The sequence below is a fragment of the Anomalospiza imberbis genome, chromosome 3 (genome assembly GCF_031753505.1).
Source record: "Anomalospiza imberbis isolate Cuckoo-Finch-1a 21T00152 chromosome 3, ASM3175350v1, whole genome shotgun sequence".
Taxonomy (NCBI): Eukaryota; Metazoa; Chordata; class Aves; order Passeriformes; family Viduidae; genus Anomalospiza; species Anomalospiza imberbis.
Genome location: NC_089683.1, coordinates 54,693,058 through 54,713,620, shown reverse-complemented (window position 1 = coordinate 54,713,620; position 20,563 = coordinate 54,693,058). Strand labels below are relative to the sequence as shown.

Sequence of the window (20,563 nt, the reverse complement as noted above, 5' to 3'; positions counted from 1 at the left end):
CCTGTTATTTCCAGATGTTAATGCTTTGGGTCATAGAGGACACATTCTCTATTGCTTTTGAAATTTTAGCAGCTGAAAAATTTGCTGATTTGTTTGCAGGATATTACAGTCTTTGAGGCTAGAAAATGATGGCAAGAAACTTCTGATGCCAAAGCTCTTTGGCTTTGCAAGATTCTGGGAGTCTGCTGTTTGTTTGAGGTGGATTGCTCTATCTTTTCATAATAGATAAATAGGAGTGAAAACCCCATTCCTTGGCAAAATTATTGAAGAAAACCTACAAAAGTTGAACCCTTGTCAATAGCTAAATTTTTGACTGACATAAAAAATACAGGAACAGTGACTTTGCAGTCAGAATGTCCATTGCTCCCACAGCATTAATTTCTACTTGGTTTAAAACTTACTATCATGCACTGAGTGGTGCTCAACTGTACTGCTGTTGATTTTTAGTTTTTTTTTTTTTTTTTGGTGTTTTCAGGTCCAAAGTTCAGTCTTGGAACAGATGAACAGAAGAGCCTGCTTGAAGACGTGCCATCTTCGGACACTGACATCAATTTGGAGATATCATTTGCAGAACAGGCAGCTAATCTCAAAGACAGCTCAGTAGGCAAAATGTACAAAGGTGGAGGGGGTGACACTCTTCTCCCGGTAGGTTTTCTTATTTATTCCTCTTTATTTTTAGCTAGAGGTACTGTTTAGGTGATATTTATCTGAGACTGAGTGAATTAGATTTAGAAGAACGTTGTCAGATTTAGCTTTATAGAGATAGAAGTTCTTAAGGTAACTAATTTTTGGGAATAGTATGCTCAATAACATGAAAATAACTACATTTATGCTTGTTTATGTACTTGTGTGTCTGGAAAAATACGCTCTATATGTAAGCAAAAATGAACTTCTAATATTAAGCTGGAATAAGGCTTAGTGGTGGTTGTACCACTCCATCCTTGCTTCATTTGTTTACATCCCCTTTTTCTGTTATATGAGGTGAGATGCTTCACCTCTAATAAAAAGCTCTTGGTGGATGCCTATAGAAACCTTATGCAATTGTCTGATGTGGGTAGGTGAGGGATGAGAATGAAGAACAGAATTGTCTATAGAAATTAGAGGTCTGAAATCAAATGGCAGGAAATTAAAGATTAATTTGAACTCAGTTTTTCTTTCCAACTCTTAATAAAAAAGGCTCTTTTGGAATTAATCCAGATAAAATCAAAAGAAAATCCTCCAAGGGATTTTGTTATCGATCATCAGAAATCTCTCTTAGGATCTCTCTCTGCCTAACAGTTCATGAACTTGTAACATGTATATATAATCTGTAAACTAATGACTGCTGTGAAAACTGTCCTGTTGTTTTGGGGCTTTTTTTTCCTAACACTGTATGCAAACATGTCTGACAGTTTCTGAAGCAATATTTCCCAATTCTTCAAACACTTAATTTAGATAAGGACTTGTGCAGTTCTTCAAGTAGTAATTACCCCATGTATCCTAGTTTAAACATTATAAACCAGACACTAATGGATATTTAGAGATGGATTCTAAAGTGTTTGAGTCATGTTTCTTTAATGCAGCCTATAACAAGGAGATAAAAGCTGTGCTCTAACTTCTGTATATATGTATAATACATACATTAGCTCTACCTCTGGCCAGGCATATGAAGGATTGCTCAAAGACGTGGCTATGGTATTTCTTCTTTAGTTACAAAAGGAGCTGAAAAATTATAAGAAAAGGAAGAGAGTTACCTATTTAAATCTACAATATATCAGTTGCACCTTTATCATCAGCAGCTATTTTTAAGCAGATGTGTTTGTGTAAGTCAATGAAAGCTCAGGGTGGGGAACTGGCTACTCATCTACCTTTTGTAAATTATGTTTATGTTTTAGTATGTGCCCTTGTAGTCATGTACCATAACCAGCAATTCAGCTCTGCTATTGCTGGGTTTGCATAGGGTAAGAAAATAATTAATGAGTATAATATGTCTTTCCGAGTGAAAGAAACTCTTGTCAAGCTTCCTGCTCTGAGTCATGCATACTTAGAAGCCTGCAGGTGAGAGATGGAGTTAGAAAGTTCAGTGAGTTGGGAAGTCTCTCACTCTTTCAACTAAATTCCTTATATTGATCTCTGACTGCAGCCTCTGAGAATGTAGTGCAGTAGAAAGGAGCCATGATTAAGTATCCCCATTCCCTAAAAAGATAACACCTTTGTTATTATTTGTATGGCAGCCAAATATTCTGTTTTGTGTGCACAAATGCAGAAGGATTTCTATCCCAATTGTATGTGCATAGGATTGTTCATGGACACCCATTTCAACCACTATCAACTGGAAAAAAGATGCAGAAGGTGGAGGGGGAGTATGTGGTTGCAAGCGGGACAAATGACAAATCCAGACTCTTCTTGGAGGTGCCAAGTAAAAGGACAAGGATTAATGGACACAAGTGATTAATGGTGAAATTGCTTTTTGCATAGTAAAGAAAGTCCCCTTGAGAGCATTCCACACCAAACAGGTTCCCACAGGGGTTACTGGGAATTTTCAAAATTCATTTGAACAACAAGCAATCTAATCAGACTTTGAACTTAGCCTTGCTTTGAGCAGCAATTGAATTAGGTGACCTCCAGAAGTCACTGGGAACCTAAATCTTCCTATCATTTTAAGATCATCTGCTTTTTAACCTATTTGTGGGATTCTCCTTTGATTTAGTCAGTAACAGCAGGCTTCATGATGAAAGGTTGTACCCTGGAGGAAGCACAGCCTTTGAGCTAAGTAATTTGTCATGACTTGGATTATTTACCCTGCTGCAATTCTCTGCTTTTAGAATTTCAGACTGCCGAAGGACAAAACAGGTACCACAAAGATTGGTGACCTAGCCCCTCAGGACATGAAGAAAGTCTATTCTTTAGCACTGATTGAGTTAACTGCTCTCTATGATATACTTGGGACAGAATTCAAGCAGCAAAAAGCCGTAAAAATCAAAACCAAAGGTAAGTTGGTGTTTTGTATTCTGAACCAATTGCATCTGTTTAATCCAATGAAACAAATGCACCAGTTTCTTTATGATCTTCCAGCAGAAAATTTACATATAATATATAAGCAGCAAAATAGGCCCTGAGCAACATTTAATTTTACACCTTAACTCAAGGCAAGCTTTAAACAAGTTCACTGACATAATGCCTCTAGCTCTTTGTCTAAAATTAAAACTCAAGACAGTGAGCAGATAATCTAAGGAGTGAAGGGTAACTATCTTAGTAGGATGCCGTGCAGCAAGAATTGCTTCACAGAAGTTTGTATGTGCTGATTTATTCCCAAAGGGCATGAGCATGTTCTCTTTGTGGGTATTCTTTTCCTGATTTCTTGAAGGTAGGTACTCGTCTACTTTCAAAATTGGACTCAATGATCTCAAGGGTCTTTTTCAGCCTTTGCAATTCTGTCATTCAGGTGAGTTTACCTGACTTTTGTGCTTTTGTTGTCATAGTTGGGAGATGCTGGGAGCCTGTTTCCTATTCCGTCTGGCACAAATGTTCCTGTGTCATATAGGCCTTGCCCATCCACTATTTTCTTAGGCTATAATGCAGTTGTTATGATAAATGGCACCATATAAAGTAAAACATCTAAACTGTTGCAGAGGAGGCAGACACAGCTGCACCATGTCACTTTCCTCTGCAAGCCATCGGAGCATATGTGTAATCACAGTGCTTTCTTTGGGAGCATAGAAAGCATGGAAACCAATTTCTTGATGCTAGAGGTTTTCAGTGCTTTGTTTGGTTTTTGTATTTTTGGCTTCTGCTAAATGCTTTACAAGAGCTTGAGATGTGTTACCAGTTAATCACAAGCCTGATTTGGCCAAAACTCTGTTGTCAAGGTTCAGTGAATGTGACAAGTGCAATAGCTCACTTTAAATAATTGAAAGCAACAGAGAGTATAGAGAGGTACACAGAAAGTACAATAGATTCTTCAGAATATGTTCTTCACTTTACAGTAGTAGTAAACAGCTTTTTTAATGCAAAAGGCATACACAGAAACATCAACAAGACCTTGAATGCATTTTCTTCTTGCAGAAGTACTTGTGCTGTCACTAATAAACAGAGACAAAGCATTTCTTCTTTTGTATTTTGGGTCTTACTTATAACTGCTTCTTCTTACAAAATTAATTGAATTTCACTCTCAGCATTATTGTCTGAATGGCAGGCATTCATAAAATGTTGAATTAATTAAAAACTTCTTTGAAAGGTAAAAAAGATAGGCTAGACTCATGGCAATGTGTAGGAAGTGGACAATGACATCAGCTTTTCTGCCAAGCTAATCTGCTTTTGCAATGTACTGCCTTCAGTGCCTTGTTGCTCTGTCTGACCCTTACCTCTTCACCCATTAAGTGTTTGGCCAATTGATTCATACAGTGGTGGGTCTATTAGTTTTCTCTTTTGTTCTTGAGTATGTAAAGATGATGAAAACACCATTCTTCTGGGGAATGCTGTGCTGTGCCCAGTGCTGCTTTTTTATTGACCTCCTGGAGTTTGTTTTTTCAACTACATTTCACTGGAAACTTTTATTATTGACAAGAACTTCAAGATAATAAAGCTATGGGGTATGCCTGTATGTATGAGTCCCTTGTATTTTATAGGTAAACTTTTTATTCTGACAGAGATACAAGAACTTCTGGTTTGGCGCTGAAATTAATCTTTCTTTGATGTATATCATATTTTCTCAAGGGCTGACAGTTTTTTAAGTAATTGCATCTGTTCTGTGTTTGGTATTGGCATGGCATCATACCAGGCAGCAGATTTTGACTACTTGTATTGTTACATGCTGCTCCAGAAAACTTGCACATACAGCAATTATCAATACTTCTGACAGAGAAGTTCTATCTCAGCAAACTTTGGGTTAGTCGTTATTAACATAGTTCTCTTTAAATGGTTATTCACTTCTATTCAACTGGGCCATAACACATGTAAGTCCCATTTACATGAAGACTAAGGTTAGTTTGTCATCAGGGCTAAATTAACTGCAACTGAATTCCTTTTCAAAAAACAAGTTTGAATTGCTTTGGCTCTATTTTAAAAGTTATTTTTTAACCAAGAATTAACTGTACTTCTGCTGGTTTTAAAAATGAACCTTTAGTGAATTGGTTGTCTTGCTATTCTGCTGGTGCTGTATAATTCAGAAGCACAGGTGTTGAAAAGCTGTTAATTCCAAACCCTCGTAGAGAGAAGTGTTTAGAGCAACTCTGGGTGATAATTGTATTTATCTCATTTTAGTGAGTTCTGGATATTTTACTCATGTCATTTCCACCTCAGCTATGATAACTTGCATTGAGTGGTGAAGATCTGCATTGCAGGGTCATCATCACATCCATTCTGCAAAACAGAACTAGGCAGATGGTTCATTTAAGCGGTTTGCTTCACTCTGCTGCAGAATATGTGGATGGCAATTTGAAGTCAAAACAGAAGACTCCCGAGGAAGAGATGAGGAATCCTTTTAGCCAGAATATTTTGTGTAATAACTTGATTGGCAAAGACATTAAAACACTTTAAACAAAAGGTCAATATCTCTGAATGCATTGAATAGACTTACTGCTTCAGAAATGTGGCTTTATGCCAGTATCTCATGTACTGGAAAAGATGTGGATAATATCTCAGTTTCTTTTGCTTTATTCTTCAGACTCCGGCTTGTTTGGTGTCCCACTGTCACTTTTACTGGAACAGGATCAGAAGAAGGTTCCGGGAACCAAGATCCCACTGATTTTTCAGAAGGTAAATAGGCATGAAGATGTTAACTTTTTACATACGTGCAAAATGACAAAAACATAACATTTTGTCCTGGATTTATTTGCTTCCTGTAGCAGTTTTCAGTATAATACTCTAATCCATCCAAGTTACTGTAACTTTTAATTGCAGCTTTACTAATTCAGTAAATGTGATATTTTGCATTGTATCAGACCTATTTTGAATTTGAGAAATCAACTCACAAGGCGCAAGGTGCTTTTCCAGAAGACTTGTTGCTGTAGTGCAAAGCGATATGACTTTGCCCATATTGTGTCATGGTTATGGGGGATATAATTGGAAAGAAGATGGAGACTCTTGATTTGCTGCCCACGCATAGCACGTCTCATTTCATGAGAAGAAAATAAACCACTGTTTGTGGATCTGTCCTAACATCGACAGAAACTCAGTGCTCTATCATCACCATTTCAGTCTGTTTGTAGAGGTGCTTGTTACTTTTTGAGAAACAGAAATCTCAAAGTAGTTTTGCATCACAGTCTGAAAACTACCACTGTGTCATTCATGCCAGAAATTGCTTTCTCAGGATGATAAAAACACGTTTCTGGAAAAGAGGCTATCTATAAACTGAGAAATCAAATTGCAAACAGTGATTGATCACTCTGCTATCCTAGCAACATCGAAAATTCTACATAAACATTAATATCTTATAGATGTGATTTGTTTTGCAAGGTTCAGACATCATTTGGAATACAGTTTTACTTCAAATAAGAATATGAAAATAAAAAGTTTCCCATTACTTCTGCTTGTTCTCAGCAGCATGTGCTTTCCAAGAATGGGAGATTTACATAAAGTGTAAGAAAGCAATTTTGTTCATACTTTTAAATGTATCTTGTTTATCACTGAAATGAAACAAAGCAAGCTAATAGGAAGGCTGCTTAATTAAAAATAAAAATACATCTAGTTTTTATTTCACTGAGGAATTTAAATTACAAATAATGACATAATTTAGTCAGGGGTTTTGCAACTGGAAAATCTGACAGTAATAGCAATTCATGTGTTGTCATCAGGAGTTTCTGCTGACAGTAATTCCAGCCTCTGGCCTACTAATAAAGCCATGCAAAGCAGCCCTTATAGAGATGAAGAGGGGATTTCCCACAGGCAGGAGGTTTGTGGTGGCCACTGGCCACCTCTTGCTGTGTGCCAAGGGGAGTGAGTGCTCGTGAAGGAGTTGTGGCCACCAGGCCTTGCCTTCCCCAGAAGTGGTGATGATGGCAGGTCACACACTACCCACAGTGTCTTTGTGGCCAGCACATGTGAGTGGCAGGCACTGATCTGGTGTACGCTAGGTACAGGATGGGTTTCATGGGGCCAGTTAGCATTTTTTTTTTTTTTAAACATGGAAAATGCACTAGGGTGACACTTCCAGTGCTGTACTCTAAATTTGTGGGGTTTTATGTCCAGTCTTTTTTATGGTATTTATCTGTTACATAAATGAAATGGTAGATAAACTCCTTTTAATTTCTGTAACTGGAAAAAACTCTGTTGCATAATTTTTCTTACTCAAGCACTGGTGCAGGAAGGCATGTAACAAAGGCACTGCCCTAGTTAAACATCATGGGAACTATTTGTGCTAAATTATGTCATCAGCTTTTGACGTTTACAGATTTGTTTTAAATACTCTTAAATCCATCCTTCAGTGAATATTTCTAGGCATATTATTTAGAGAAAAAAATATTATATGAGCTTTAAGTACTTTTATGGAATTTCTGCAAATTTATCCGTGTGAAGGTTTGCAAACTGTTAAATCTGTTAGGAGAATGCCAGAATTTGCAAATCAGAGGCTTCTTTAAAACCTAGAAGTTTTTAGTTCTCCTCTTGTAAAGTCCTAGAGTGTTCATGAGACTGTTACCTTAATTATTTTGATTTAGAGACATTTTAACAAGGGTCATGATTTGGATATAATTTTGAAGCCACAGTAATATTTGAAAATAATTCTTCAGTCTTCAGAGGAGGCTTGAAGGAGGTAAAAACCATACAGGTTTCTTTTTTAATAAAATAAACAAACTCTTCCTTAATAGTACTCATAAAAAAGTGTAAGAAGCACATCAAAGTTTTCTCCTACAAGAACTGTAATCCATTTGCAAACTGTGTTCGAACCTCTGCTTGTTACAAATCTGTGTGCACAAATGCATATGCACAGAGAGAGAGATAGAAACATAAAGGATTCAATATATCAGAACTCTCTGCCAGTAATTTTTAATTGGCGTCTTTGCTCATGCCAATTTGGTTTTGGTTTGACAGCTGATTGCCCAGATAGAAGAGACAACTCTGGAAACAGAGGGACTTCTTAGAATACCAGGAGTTGCGACAAGAGTAAAGGTAAAACATTGCACAGGTTATTAATATTCCCCAAAATGTATATGTGGTTGCTGAATTTATTTTGTCATATAAATTATATTTTACCATCCCATTGTTATTAAAATCTTCAAAAATGGAAAGCAAAATCACTTTACAAGGAAAACTGAATTATGTTAGGCAGAGAAATAATGCTTTCACTCAGTGTAGTTTTGGGGAAAGACTGGAGTTTAAGTTCAAAGGAGAGTCAAAGTTACATTTCAAATTCAGTTGTGCCAAAATCTCATTAATTCTTGGCATGATCTTTCCAGCCTTTTGCTTTTTCCCTGAACCAGTTTAATAATCTGAACAGTTCATACACAGTCTTTCTACCCCAGGAGGAAGCTTTTCCCTGGCATTGTGAGCCTTTATTAATAGCTAGACTTAACCTGCATTACAGGGCAAGGCAGGCAGTGTGCACTGAAGAACCTCTCACATTTATTTTTATGAACAGCAATATAAGTGCTCGGCTCGCCGAGCGCAATCTTGTTAGGCACGTCTGTGCACAGCGACACTTCGCAGGGTGAGTGCCAGTTACATGCAGACTCTTCCCCAGTATTTGCCTTAATGCAGGGAGCTAAATACACTGTGTGATTCATGCCAAGGCTCAATGTGTTAAAAAGACGGTCTGAACTGGCCTTAAATTCTAAACAGAAAGGACCATTTAAGTGGATTCAGCTGTCCAAAGACGTCTGCCAGACTCTGTTGTGTAGAACTTGGTTCATTAGAAACAACTAAAAGAAGGGAATATTGTGGAAATTGTGTTTGTTTATTTACCAGTAACTAAGATACGATTTTTTTTTCAATTTTCCTCCATTCTTTACTTTTCACTTAACATCGGTTCTGCAAACTGGAGTGATTTCTTAGTGATATTGTTTATTTGTTTGTTCTTTGATTTTATTAGCTTAATACAATTTCCCAGACAGTGGATCATTCACTATTTAGCTTTAATTTATTTTTAACCTCTCTATTTGCATGAATTACTTATTTAAATTAAGCAATAGTTTTGTTAGCAAATATGTTAAGTTCCTTTAGTTATTCTATTTTTTTTTAATTTTTTAAAATTCTAAAGAATTTTTAAAATTTCTTAAAAATTTTTTAAGAAATTTTTTAAAAAGCAAGGAATTTACCATCCTAAAGGACTGAAATTTTCCCTTAATTTTCTTAAACAGAAAAAAAAATATTTTCCTCATTGTATAGTTTTATAGAAAGACACAGAAAAATACTTTGCTATTATATTCTATAGATTTTAAGGTTATTTTTAAAGTGCATTGGATATACCCCATAGCCAAATACATGTACTTTAAAATGTAGGTATTGGAGCACTAGGACACATAGTTGAATTTTCTGCCTTTGCCTCTCATATAAAATAATTGTATCTATATGCTTAATACTGCACTTACTGCAGTGATTTGGTCTGAATGTGGATGGAGAAGGTGATGAGTCTCAGAGGGAGAATTTTCATCTCTGTTTCTAAAGCTTGCTATTTTTGATGATCAGGAAATCATACCCACTTGACTTTAGCCATCTGAATTATGACTGTTGCACATTTGAACCTCCAATATAGTCAGTGGAGACAGAAGATCTCTCTGGAGGACAGTTGAGAATATCCAACTTTTCTATCAAACTAAGTGTCCACATTTTCTTTGTAAATAGATCCATTTTCCATTTGGACAAAATTAAATTTAATGAGAAGGCTATCTTAAAAATGTATCTAATATCCTCTGTTCAATATGCCCTTCTTGTCCAGATAAATAATTACGGCCATATTTTTCCACAGCACATATTTTACATATTTTTTTTAACATATTTTATTTTCTTGTCCAGACAAATAATTACGACCATATTATTCCACAGCACATATTTACATATTTTATTTTTCCACAGTGCATATTTTACGAAACAAGCCAGTGTCTCTGTCCTCCTTTTCTGTCCAGAATAACTGAGCTAGAAGAAGGGAGGGACCTGCGAGAGGTGCCTCAGCGCCCTTGGCCCTATACTGATGTAACTTTTTACTCTGCCAGCCTAGGAAATAAATGAAGTGGGTGTGAGATCAGGACTGATACTTAGCAACAGACTAAGAAGGACTTTGCAGTGTGTTCCTATTTGTGCATCTGTGAAAGGCCAGCAGGGTGATGTCTGCTGCCAACAGTATCCCATCCTTTCCCAGCCCCAGAGTTATGACCTTCCACTGAGACTTTCAGAGCCCTTTACTGCAAAACCTCATGATTTGCAGGACAGTCCACTTCCACACAGGGCATGTTTGACACCCTGTGCTAGGCAAAGCTGTATGTGCCCAGCAACATGGAATTCCCTGTAGATGGCAAGACATTCAGTTATTCAGTTACACAAATCATTCCCTGTGTTTTAAAAAGAGAACCAGCCTCACCTTAGTGTATATTTTGATAAGAAGCTGTGTGTCAACATTCGTAATTGCCTTGTTTGTTTATGAAAATGGCCATGTATGCATTACAGCACCACCCTTGGGTAGCAGTTTCAGAATTGCTCTGTGTATCAGACAGTCTTAAAATTTGGGTGGAGAGGAAGTCATGGCCCTTATGTGCTTGAGTATGATATCTGTTTCTTATTGTGTATTATTCCATATGGCCCTTGCTCAGGCCCATGGGGTTTTTTCCCATATGATTTGACTGCTGCCTATTAATGTGTGTTTGCTTGCAGTACTTCTGATCCCACATTTATCTGTTTTGTAGCAAAAGACCAGCAGCAACTGGAGTTGAGTGATATTTCAGATGTCCTTCCCCCCTTTTCAAAGTGTGGAAAGTATTGCTGTGTGTATAACATGTGACTTCCAGCAGCCAAATATTACTGGTGCTCTCTGTATCCATTGCATTTCAGGGTCTTTGCCAAGAACTGGAAGCAAAATTTTATGAAGGGACTTTCAACTGGGAAAATGTGAAGCAACATGATGCAGCAAGTCTTTTAAAACTCTTCATCCGTGAACTGCCTCAGCCACTCCTCACTGTGGAATATCTCAAAGCTTTTCAAGATGTGCAGAGTGAGTAGTGTCCATTCTGTCTCTGCTGAAAGAATTGATACCCGTGCGGAGAAGTGCCTCTTTGCTGAGAAACAAATTGAATAACAACAATATGAGTTCTCCTTAGAAAAGATGGGCATAATTTTGCTACTGTGCAAATAACATCTTTCATGTAACAGCTATTTTAATAGCTTACACATGCTATGAAAGCACATTTTCACTTCTTAATGTTTCTGATAGTAGTTAAGGGGTATACAAAGGTTACACAGAAAATGTATATAACAGTATCAGTTTATAAATAGTGTTTGCTTCAAAAGAAAACCATAACAAAGATAAGCAGTTCTTCAGGAAATACAACAAGTGATAATTTATACTGTTTAGCATCTTTTATCCATTTATAAGAGGAGAAGTTAGAGCAGAATAGTCAGAACTGCTGATAGTCCGTGGTCCTGTGAGATCAGTGAGTTCTTGTGAAAATGTCCTCTTTGCCAGCTGGTTACAATACAGCAAACATACCAGCTGTAACTGAAGAGAGTGGGTTGGTGATAATGAATCCAGAGTGAGAACCCACATACATTAACTCCCCAGTCAACACAGGACTGCAAATTCTATTTTCCTTGCCTGCAGGCAGAGCAATGGCTCAGTTCTAAGAGGAGCTTTCATAAAATCACAGAATATTTTGGGTTGGAAGGAATCCACAAAGATTATCAAGTCCAACTTTTTGAACAGTCCATATGGGGATCAAACCATCAACCTTGGCAATTATTAGCATCATGCTCCAACCAACTGAGCTAAACGCAGGGTCAGAGAATTCACATGGACAGGCAGACTGACAAATATTCTTAAAAATTCTTGACTTCTATGTCAAGTCTCCCAGGTCTGAGCTGCCTTTCAGTGCTGTCAGGTTGGTTGGAGTAGGGGGCTGGTGCTTTGGCCTGCTACACAGTGTTGTTGATTTTGCAGTACTGAGTGTCAAGTTAAAACTGGCCAGAACACTTTCAGATGGTGCTGCCAGCAAAGAGCTCCACAAGGTTGTTCCATTTACTGGATAGTGATTGGAGCCAGGAGGGTTTCTGCTTGTGCTCCTGAGCTGTCTGAAGGCTTATGTGGTTTTACTTACCCAGAAGTACTCAGGTGCCAGGATCCAAACCACCACTTTCTATACTGAACCAAAAGATTTGCTTCAAAACATACACAGCACTTCATAGACTCACATTGTTTAAATAGTTTGTCTTGCTGGTTATGTGCAATAAGATTAGGTGGTGGAGAAAAAGGACCATCTTTGTGACAATAATCAGTGTTTTTCATGATACTGTGACTAAGCAGTGTGGTTAGAATTAAATATTTAAAGAATATAATTTGAACAGTTTAATTTACTAATTTAAGTAATGTAAGCAACTAAATTCAGTTGTTACTTAGGTAAGCAGACAGAAACTCTTCATTTACATAATGAATTTTAATTGTTTTGGAATTGTATTTTTGCTTATGTTCCTAGGAAAAGATTGATTCTCATTGCTTTTTTGAATATTTTGACATATGGTGTTTTGAAACTAAATTTAAACCTCACTTTTAATGTGTGTCTTTCTAAAAGCAGGTAGATAACATTGCTCTCACTACTTGATGTTTTAAATGGCTATACAATTTGCCACTCATTTACTCATTTTTTCAGATCCTTAATTTTTGGTATTGTAGAAGGTAGTAAGCAAGGTGTTTTTTTTTTCTTTATTTCATCAATGAACTTTTATTTTTGTTTGGTGGTATGTCCTGAGTTGATTTGGATTAAATGTATTTGAAATAGCAGTTGGAATCCCAGCAGGATGCATGAGAACAGCCCTGCTGAATTTTGAAATCATGTGATAAAACTATGTTGTGCAGGTATCTCCTTCTTGTTTTATGCATGGCCTGATTCATTGGGAATCTCCTGAGAAGACTTGCCAGAGCATGTCCTCTAAAGCATGACAGGAGGAAGTTTATCACAAGTGACAAATGTGGTGCTTTCTGCACTGCCAGAACGTAGGAGCTCTTCTAGGAGATGGAAGAGTGTAGGGATGTATTCATTGTGCAGCTTGGGTGAATGATGCATCACTGAGCAATTGGTAAAAGGCAGAAGCAATGTTACTTTTCTTTAATTATAGCTTGCCTCATTTGGTACAGCACTCTCTACTGTACATATGTGTTAAGCTTCTCTGCTCTTGATTTTATCCCTGCTGGTTTGCCATTGCAGCTGCTCGTGGTTATGTCGCTGGAGACCTGCCTTACTCAGTTACATGTGGTATTCATTCTGAGTGGGTTACTTGGGAGATCATGCAACTGTGAAGGCAACCAGAGAAACTGTGAAAGCAGTGTTGAATATACCCTTTGGTGTGTTGGGGCACAGGCTCAGAATGGGAAGAACAGTTAGCTATTCCTTCTTGTAGCATTGCAAAATTAAGAAGGAATCACAAGGCATCTAGAAAACATTGTCAAAAGACTGCTGAGTTACACACCAACTGAATCCTAAAAGAACATTTGGAAATGAGTATCAGAAAACCAGGATCAGCCAGTCCTTTGTCATGCTATGATAATTAGCCATGTGAATGCATTCAGTATTTTACAAAAAGTTTCAACTTAGAAATTGTGCTTTTTGAAGAGTACAAATAACAATTTCAAAATACCAAAGTCTGTGTGCTTTATTGGCAGATCTCCCAACGAGGAAACAGCAACTGCAAGCTTTGAATCTTTTGGTTATCCTTCTACCTGAAGCAAACAGAGACACCCTGAAGGTTAGAATTGTTAATACTGTTTTCCTGCATAAATGTTTCGTCTATTTCTGTGAATCCACTGTAATGAATGCTGTTGTCTTTTTTTTTTTTTCAGTTCAAAGTTAATGCTGAAACTACTGATTCTTTTTATTCCCCCATATTTCACATAACTTTGGGAGAAAAACCCCCCCCACAATTTAGGGCCCTAATTCCTCCCAAATGACTTTAAAGAATGTGACTCGACATTTTTCCAGGATTGCAATAGTAATCTCCCAGTGAGCAACCTTTTCTCTCAGAAGTTTTGCTCCCATTTTTTTTTTGCATCAGTCATTATTTCCAGTGCAAAAAATAAACAATGTTAGAATACAATGAATGTGAATTTCCTTTTATGAAGTGGGCTTAGCTCTTCATTTTTATTCCTCACTTTTCTCTGTGCTGTGTTTTCTACTCTCAATAAACTAGAAATTTATTCTTCCTGTTGCTATTTGTAGCATGTTACATGGATTCTTCCAATTTGTGCTTGTCCTTTTGTAGCAAAGCTATTAATGTTTTTTTTTTTTTCAGAATATGCTTACTATTAGAGCTGTTACAATCAAGAATGAATGTAGGATTTGTGTAGGATGCAGAACATCATCTATTACAGGCAAAAAATCCTACTAGGTCTTACTGTTCAAACAAGACTTTCTTTTTGAGTTTGTTTATTGTGCGGAGGCAGTCAAGAAAGCTCCTGAGTTGAGCTACAAATATCTGGAACCAAATTAATTGAAAATTGCCAGTTTCTAACTGGCTACCTGTCATTCACAATGCAGTGCGTTACTCATGAATTGCTTACCTTACAGAATTAGCCACTCCATGTTTCCATAACCGTGACAGCTGGCATTATTGTGTTCACTTTCAGTTTAACAAATGCCAGCAGTAATGTCTTCACAAGCATCTGTGGGATGCTGCTTACACACCTACATAACAAAGGTTTTGAAACAAATCTTACTGTGCAGGACCTGAAAGTCACATGAATGCTTTTGAAAATGTTACCCACAAAAACAACAAGAATGTTTTACTTCATTACTTGAAGAAAACAAAACTTACATTATCTTTCTGTGGATAAATATATTCACAATTGTATTATTGATTGCTTTTAATGTGGTTTTATTAGGAGTTAAGAGCTTTTTCAAAAAAATATGCAACATAGTGTTTCACTCCTATGTTCATTTTCAACTCTGCACATGCTTCACTATTCACATGCAGAGTTGAGCTGAAAGTTGTGCTCTTATTTCAGGTACTGCTTGAATTCCTCCAAAGGGTAATTGATCACCGAGACAAAAATAAGATGACGCTGAAGAATGTTGCGATGGTGATGGCCCCAAACCTTTTCACGTTTCATGGGTTTGGCTCAAAGACTATTGAACAAAGCGAGTTTGTTATGGCAGCTGGGACAGCAAATGTCATGCGCTTTATGATTCAGTACCAAAAACTTCTCTGGACAGTAAGTGTGTCTTTAAGTGGGGGGGTGGAGGATGATAAATTTCACAGCAGGTTATCTGAATAGAGATGTCATGTGAAGTTATATCCATGGTTTAGAAAAGGATCAGACGGATCCAGCTGGGTTCTTGGTCATAGGTAACTCTTATGGGAGCAAAACAAAAATATTACATCTGATGTTAAGCTCTGGTGGTCAGAGTTTTAATATTGTATGTACTACAGGTGAACTCAAAAATAAGTCCTTGGGGAATATGTATATTTTGTCTATCAGCATATATTGCTGTGGGCAATTCTGCAGGAATCACAGTGTTTGAACTCATTGCCCTTTTGGGCCAAACTTAATATTATATAAAACATGTTTTAATAAAGCATGAAGTTGTGTCGTGCTCTTAAGAAAAGCTCTAGCTTGGACAAACTGGACAAGTTGGAGGTGTGTTGTCCATCAGCAACTTGAAACAATTTTGACCTTTGCTGCATGTGAGGAAAAGTAATTAGCACCAATTTACATACTAAGTGTCAGGTGAATGTTTTTGGCTGACGAAAGTAAAAACGCTGTATGATTCCACCTCTCTTCCCCTGAGAAGTTATAGAATAGAATATTTTATCACAAATGGAGTGGTTTTAAAACTGTTTCACAGTTTTATATTATCTGAATCTATAGTTATTACTGGAAAGAAACCCTGTTTTTGAGTTCTACCTGATAATCTGGCCACTGAGAAAATTTTGGTAAGAAAATTATGTAGTTATACATGTTTACTCTATATTTATCTAGATTCCAAAGTTTATTGTTAACCAAGTGAGAAAACAAAACACTGAAAGCCAGAAGAAGGAGAAAAAGGACAAAGCTATGAAGAAACTTCTGAAAAAGATGGCATATGACCGGGAAAAGCATGAGAAACAGGAGAAGACTCCTAATGATGTAAGGAAACATACATCTAAAATGCTTTATTAATAGGATCGTAATTTTAGTGAAAAAGTGGATATAACTGAGGGGATATATACATTTTTTAATTGAGAATTTCAATAGATAGCAGCTCAATGTAGATTTCACAGTTTACGGGTTACTGGCATGACACATTTAGATGATTGTACTGGTTTTTTGTTTGTTTTCACCGATTTTTCAGACTATTTCTCTTCTGAAAAATGATAACCACTGAACACTTTGTCCTAGTCTTTAGCTAGAACATGCACAACCTGCCCAACCCAAGAAACCCCAAAGGATGAAACAAATGTGAAAAACTGATGAACTGCTTCTTATGCAGCTGGTGTCCAAGTGGTTACTGCCAGCCTACCCTAGTGTATATAACCCACAGTTCAGTATCTCTCCTTTAGGTAATTGGCTTCTGCCATACCCATCATTGATGTCAAGGCATGAGTTTCAGTATAACACTCTTCACACAGTCCTTAAAATACAAAAAACCTGTGGCAATTGTAGTGTTAGTTTTTCCTGTAGTTCAGAAAGATTTTAGTTGAGCTGTTCCCAATGACATCAAAACTTTAAAAATATATCTAGTGCATGTTGAAATTGTTGATAATTTTTATAATTATGATTTTTTGAAACTTTTTAGCCTATAGAATATAGTGCCTTAATTATAAAGGATTTGAAGTACATTATTCCAAAGTTAGTTTAAAGACACGAACAGGTAATGCCAAATACATGTATTCTGATACCATAATGAAAACGTATCAGATTTGGGTGGTATGAAAATACCCCCTTGTGGGTTGAAATCGCAGTGAAGATTCTGGTGAGGTAGAGTCATCTTGTGGTCGCTGGTAGAAATGCAGTCTGCTCTGAGCAGTCTGGTTTTCTTACCAAGTGTGTGTATGTCAGAATGTTACCAAAAAAAAGGTTGTCATATTCTTATAAAGGTGTTTTTTAAGCTTTTAAGCCAAAGCAAATAGAATGTGGCAAATGAATATATATATATCCAGAATCTGCTGGAGACGTATATTTCAGTGTTCCTACCTCATTTTTGTGCAATATTTGACACATATCTTAATGTCCAAAATTAATTAATTCCCCTGGCATCACTTTGCCTTGCTTTCGTATCTGTCTATATGCAGGAATTTTTACACAAAATGACTTACATATTATTTTAAAATAAAGATAATTAAACACTGGAATTTGTTTTTCTTGGTCTAATAAAAAAATAATTCTTTGAATTGAATTCACTTGAGTTGATGTGATGACACTTAATGCTGCCATCCTGTGTTCAACACTGAAATAACAGCAAATACACTGAAAAAAGTAAATGCTGTTTCAAGTTCAGATATTAGATTTTTTTTTTATAATTCAGTGCAAAGATACGTCTTTTTAATCCACTGGGGAGTTAGGGTTGAGGTCTTTTAGAGTAAATTATGCCTTTCTAATCCACTGGGAATATAGAAGTGAAGCCTCATGTAATATTCTTATTCATTTGTAAATGTAAAGTTACTATTCAATTATTTTTTAAGCCCTAGAATTCTGTGGCGATTTTTGTCAAAATTAAATGGTAGAATTTTTTACAAATCCTTCATACTTATTGCAAGCATTCAGTAATTTTGGGTGCTTGAGAACATAATAGTCTTAAAATCATATTCACAAATTGATAAATCTTCATTGTGAATGACAATTTATACATTTTTCAAGTAAAAAAATGTCATATTCTTTCAGGAAAATTTATTTGGGTTTTCCTTCTCCCTAGTTTTCAATTCATACTGCTTTAATTTACAAATGAGGTAAATTTCCCATACAGTTCTTGAACTGTATTTAACTATCAGATGGCAAGTGAGGCACCCAGACATGTGCTGAATTTCCCACTCCTGGGAAACCTGTTTGAAACTTTCACAGAATTCACAGAATCACTGGGTGGGAAGAGACCTTAAAGATCATAGAGTCCAATTCATGCCCTAACACCTCAACTAAAACATGGCACTGAGTGCCACATCCAGTCTTCTTTTTAAACACAATACCTAATTACCTTGTGTGCTGCTGAATAAAAGCTGAGGAAAAATGTCTATTTTCTAACACTTGCTGTGGCACTCTACATGATTAAACATAGATGGACAGAACCGGAGTCACTTCCGTATTCTCCAGAAATAACTCGGTATCTGCATTCTTACTAGCAGCTCATTTGGATAAAATTTCATCTTAGCTCTGATGAGGCCTCTCTATCAATCACATTTTCTCTATTGAGACAGAGGTTAAAAAGCATTTGCTGAAAACTACAGGTGAGATCTCTGGACACTAGTGAGAGTGGTTAATATTAGAGGGCTTTGAGGGTTAATTGCTTTTTGGGACACCTATGCATACCTATGGCCCCAAGTCAGTGTTGGCGATTAAGTCTTTGTGTTGGTGTTGGGCTGAATAATGCTCTAGACAGACAAAGATGCCTTCAGGACTGGAAATTTACCTACTGCCTTTAGCCACATTTCTACTATCTGTCATTGTATTCCTCTGTATGGTGCAATTGTTCCAAAAAAGGGAGCTATCATGTGAGCAGCACAGCAGTGCACTGGGCTGAGCTACTGCAGGTTATAAAACCTTTTGTATCCCACACCCTTCTGTTGGCATGATCTGTTTGAATTTACACAGAATAACCTTTCTGACTCCTGCTGAATATGTCACTCATTGCAGTGTCAGATTATTTACTAAACAAAAATTGCTACCTTCTAAGTAATTTCTCTGTGTATGGTTTTCTAGTTTTTTGTCCCAAACTAGGTGCAGTATTTTGCATCCCAAAGAGAACAACTGCTTTGAATTTCTTTCAGTCTTTGCCTTCCACGTAGCAAGAACCTTTTGAAAATCTGTTTTGTTCTTCATAATGTTCATGCCCCATACCTGCTTGGTATACTTTGCACCTTTAATAAGTATGCATAATATTCCTTAATTAGTGAAAATATTGCATAATCACATTTATCTCTGCACCTAGAGTGAAAAATATTTAAGTGGGTCATGAAAAATGGATTAGAAGAAACTGGGAGAGACTTACCCAGTTTCTGGGACCTAACTGGGGGAGACCCACCTAGTGGATCCTATAGCCAGGCTGCTGCTCTTCTTGTCTGTGATATATAGATTCTAAGCCCCTCTGAAAAGGAAGGGTTTGAAGAAGATTAGTACCTCACAGGTGACTGCTGTGCCTGCTGCAGACTAAATGTTATAGGCCAATGTATTTTCCATCAAGTAGGGATGTACTGTCTTCAATTTTTAAAATAATGCAAGTACCTAATTCAACCAGGAGTTGCAGTGTTTTAAATCTGACCTGAGAGGGCCTGTGAAGCAGGAGAAGAAATTTGCAAACTGAGTAGTATTGGTGACCCACTCTTCAGTGTGTTGTCAGTCCTCTCATAGGTTCTTAGCTTAATATGTTGTGATATGAAGCCCCTCACTTGGGTATTTTGGACTGTGCTGTGCAGAGAATAGGTCCTGTCATTCAGCTCTTAGAGGTTTTAGGCCACATTTTCTTTCCCAGCAACCTGCGCTGTGTATAGGCTAGGGGATGGTAAGGTTCTGTTCTCTCTATGGTTTGGCAGCATGAACATATTGTGCAGCTGAGCATGATTTCTCCTGGAAATGCAGGTGGGGAAATCGGCAACATGCATTAATTAGCTGAGCTAATAATGATTCTCTGTGAATAAACAAAGTAATTATTCTGTTTGATCTATGACCATGATGTTAGAGCTCTCTGGACATTTCTTGTTCTTTTTCTCATATACTCAAAGTAGACTGCTTTTTAAATAATTTATCATATGCCTGCTGTGTAGCCAAAAAAAAAAAAAAGTTATCCAGCTGAAAGTTGGAGAAATTCCTATAAAATCAACAAGACAAATAATCAAGAACTGTATACAAAAATGAAAGCTAGTTTAAATTTACCAATTTGAATTTGATGGAAGACCAGATAGGGACATCTATAAACAATCATTTCATCCTTAAAAATGTAATTTCTTTTTGCCAGGATCTCAAAAGTTTGGAAAGAGGCAAAAAAAAAATTAGCAGGATTTACTACCTAGCAGATGGCTATAGACACTCTTTCTATAGGTGGAGGCCTTAAAGAACAGATGTGACAAATTTAATCTAGGGGAAATCTCATAGAGATCTCTTGCAATTTACAAGTCTTTGATTCCACAATTAGTACATAGCAAATTCTCAATACGATAATTCTTACTGCTTTAGACAGAAATAGTTATGATGTCTAGTATTTCTAAACTGATAAATAATAGGACTGGACACAAAAGGATTGTTTGGTTAAAATTGCTTACCATAACTCAT

The 20,563-nt window shown here is 36.7% G+C and overlaps 1 protein-coding gene across 5 annotated transcripts in view; it reads left to right on the top strand.

The window, feature by feature from the left end:
• ARHGAP18 (Rho GTPase activating protein 18) overlaps positions 1 to 20,563 on the top strand; it is an 89,620-nt gene that overhangs the window by 63,170 nt on the left and 5,887 nt on the right. For all 5 annotated transcript variants that reach the window (XM_068184430.1, XM_068184429.1, XM_068184432.1 and 2 more), the window contains exons 5-12: positions 476 to 645; positions 2,805 to 2,970; positions 5,645 to 5,736; positions 8,008 to 8,085; positions 10,957 to 11,116; positions 13,775 to 13,857; positions 15,113 to 15,319; positions 16,088 to 16,234. In XM_068184430.1, the coding sequence (XP_068040531.1) occupies positions 476 to 645; positions 2,805 to 2,970; positions 5,645 to 5,736; positions 8,008 to 8,085; positions 10,957 to 11,116; positions 13,775 to 13,857; positions 15,113 to 15,319; positions 16,088 to 16,234 (1,103 nt within the window). The remainder of the gene's footprint in view (positions 1 to 475; positions 646 to 2,804; positions 2,971 to 5,644; positions 5,737 to 8,007; positions 8,086 to 10,956; positions 11,117 to 13,774; positions 13,858 to 15,112; positions 15,320 to 16,087; positions 16,235 to 20,563) is intronic.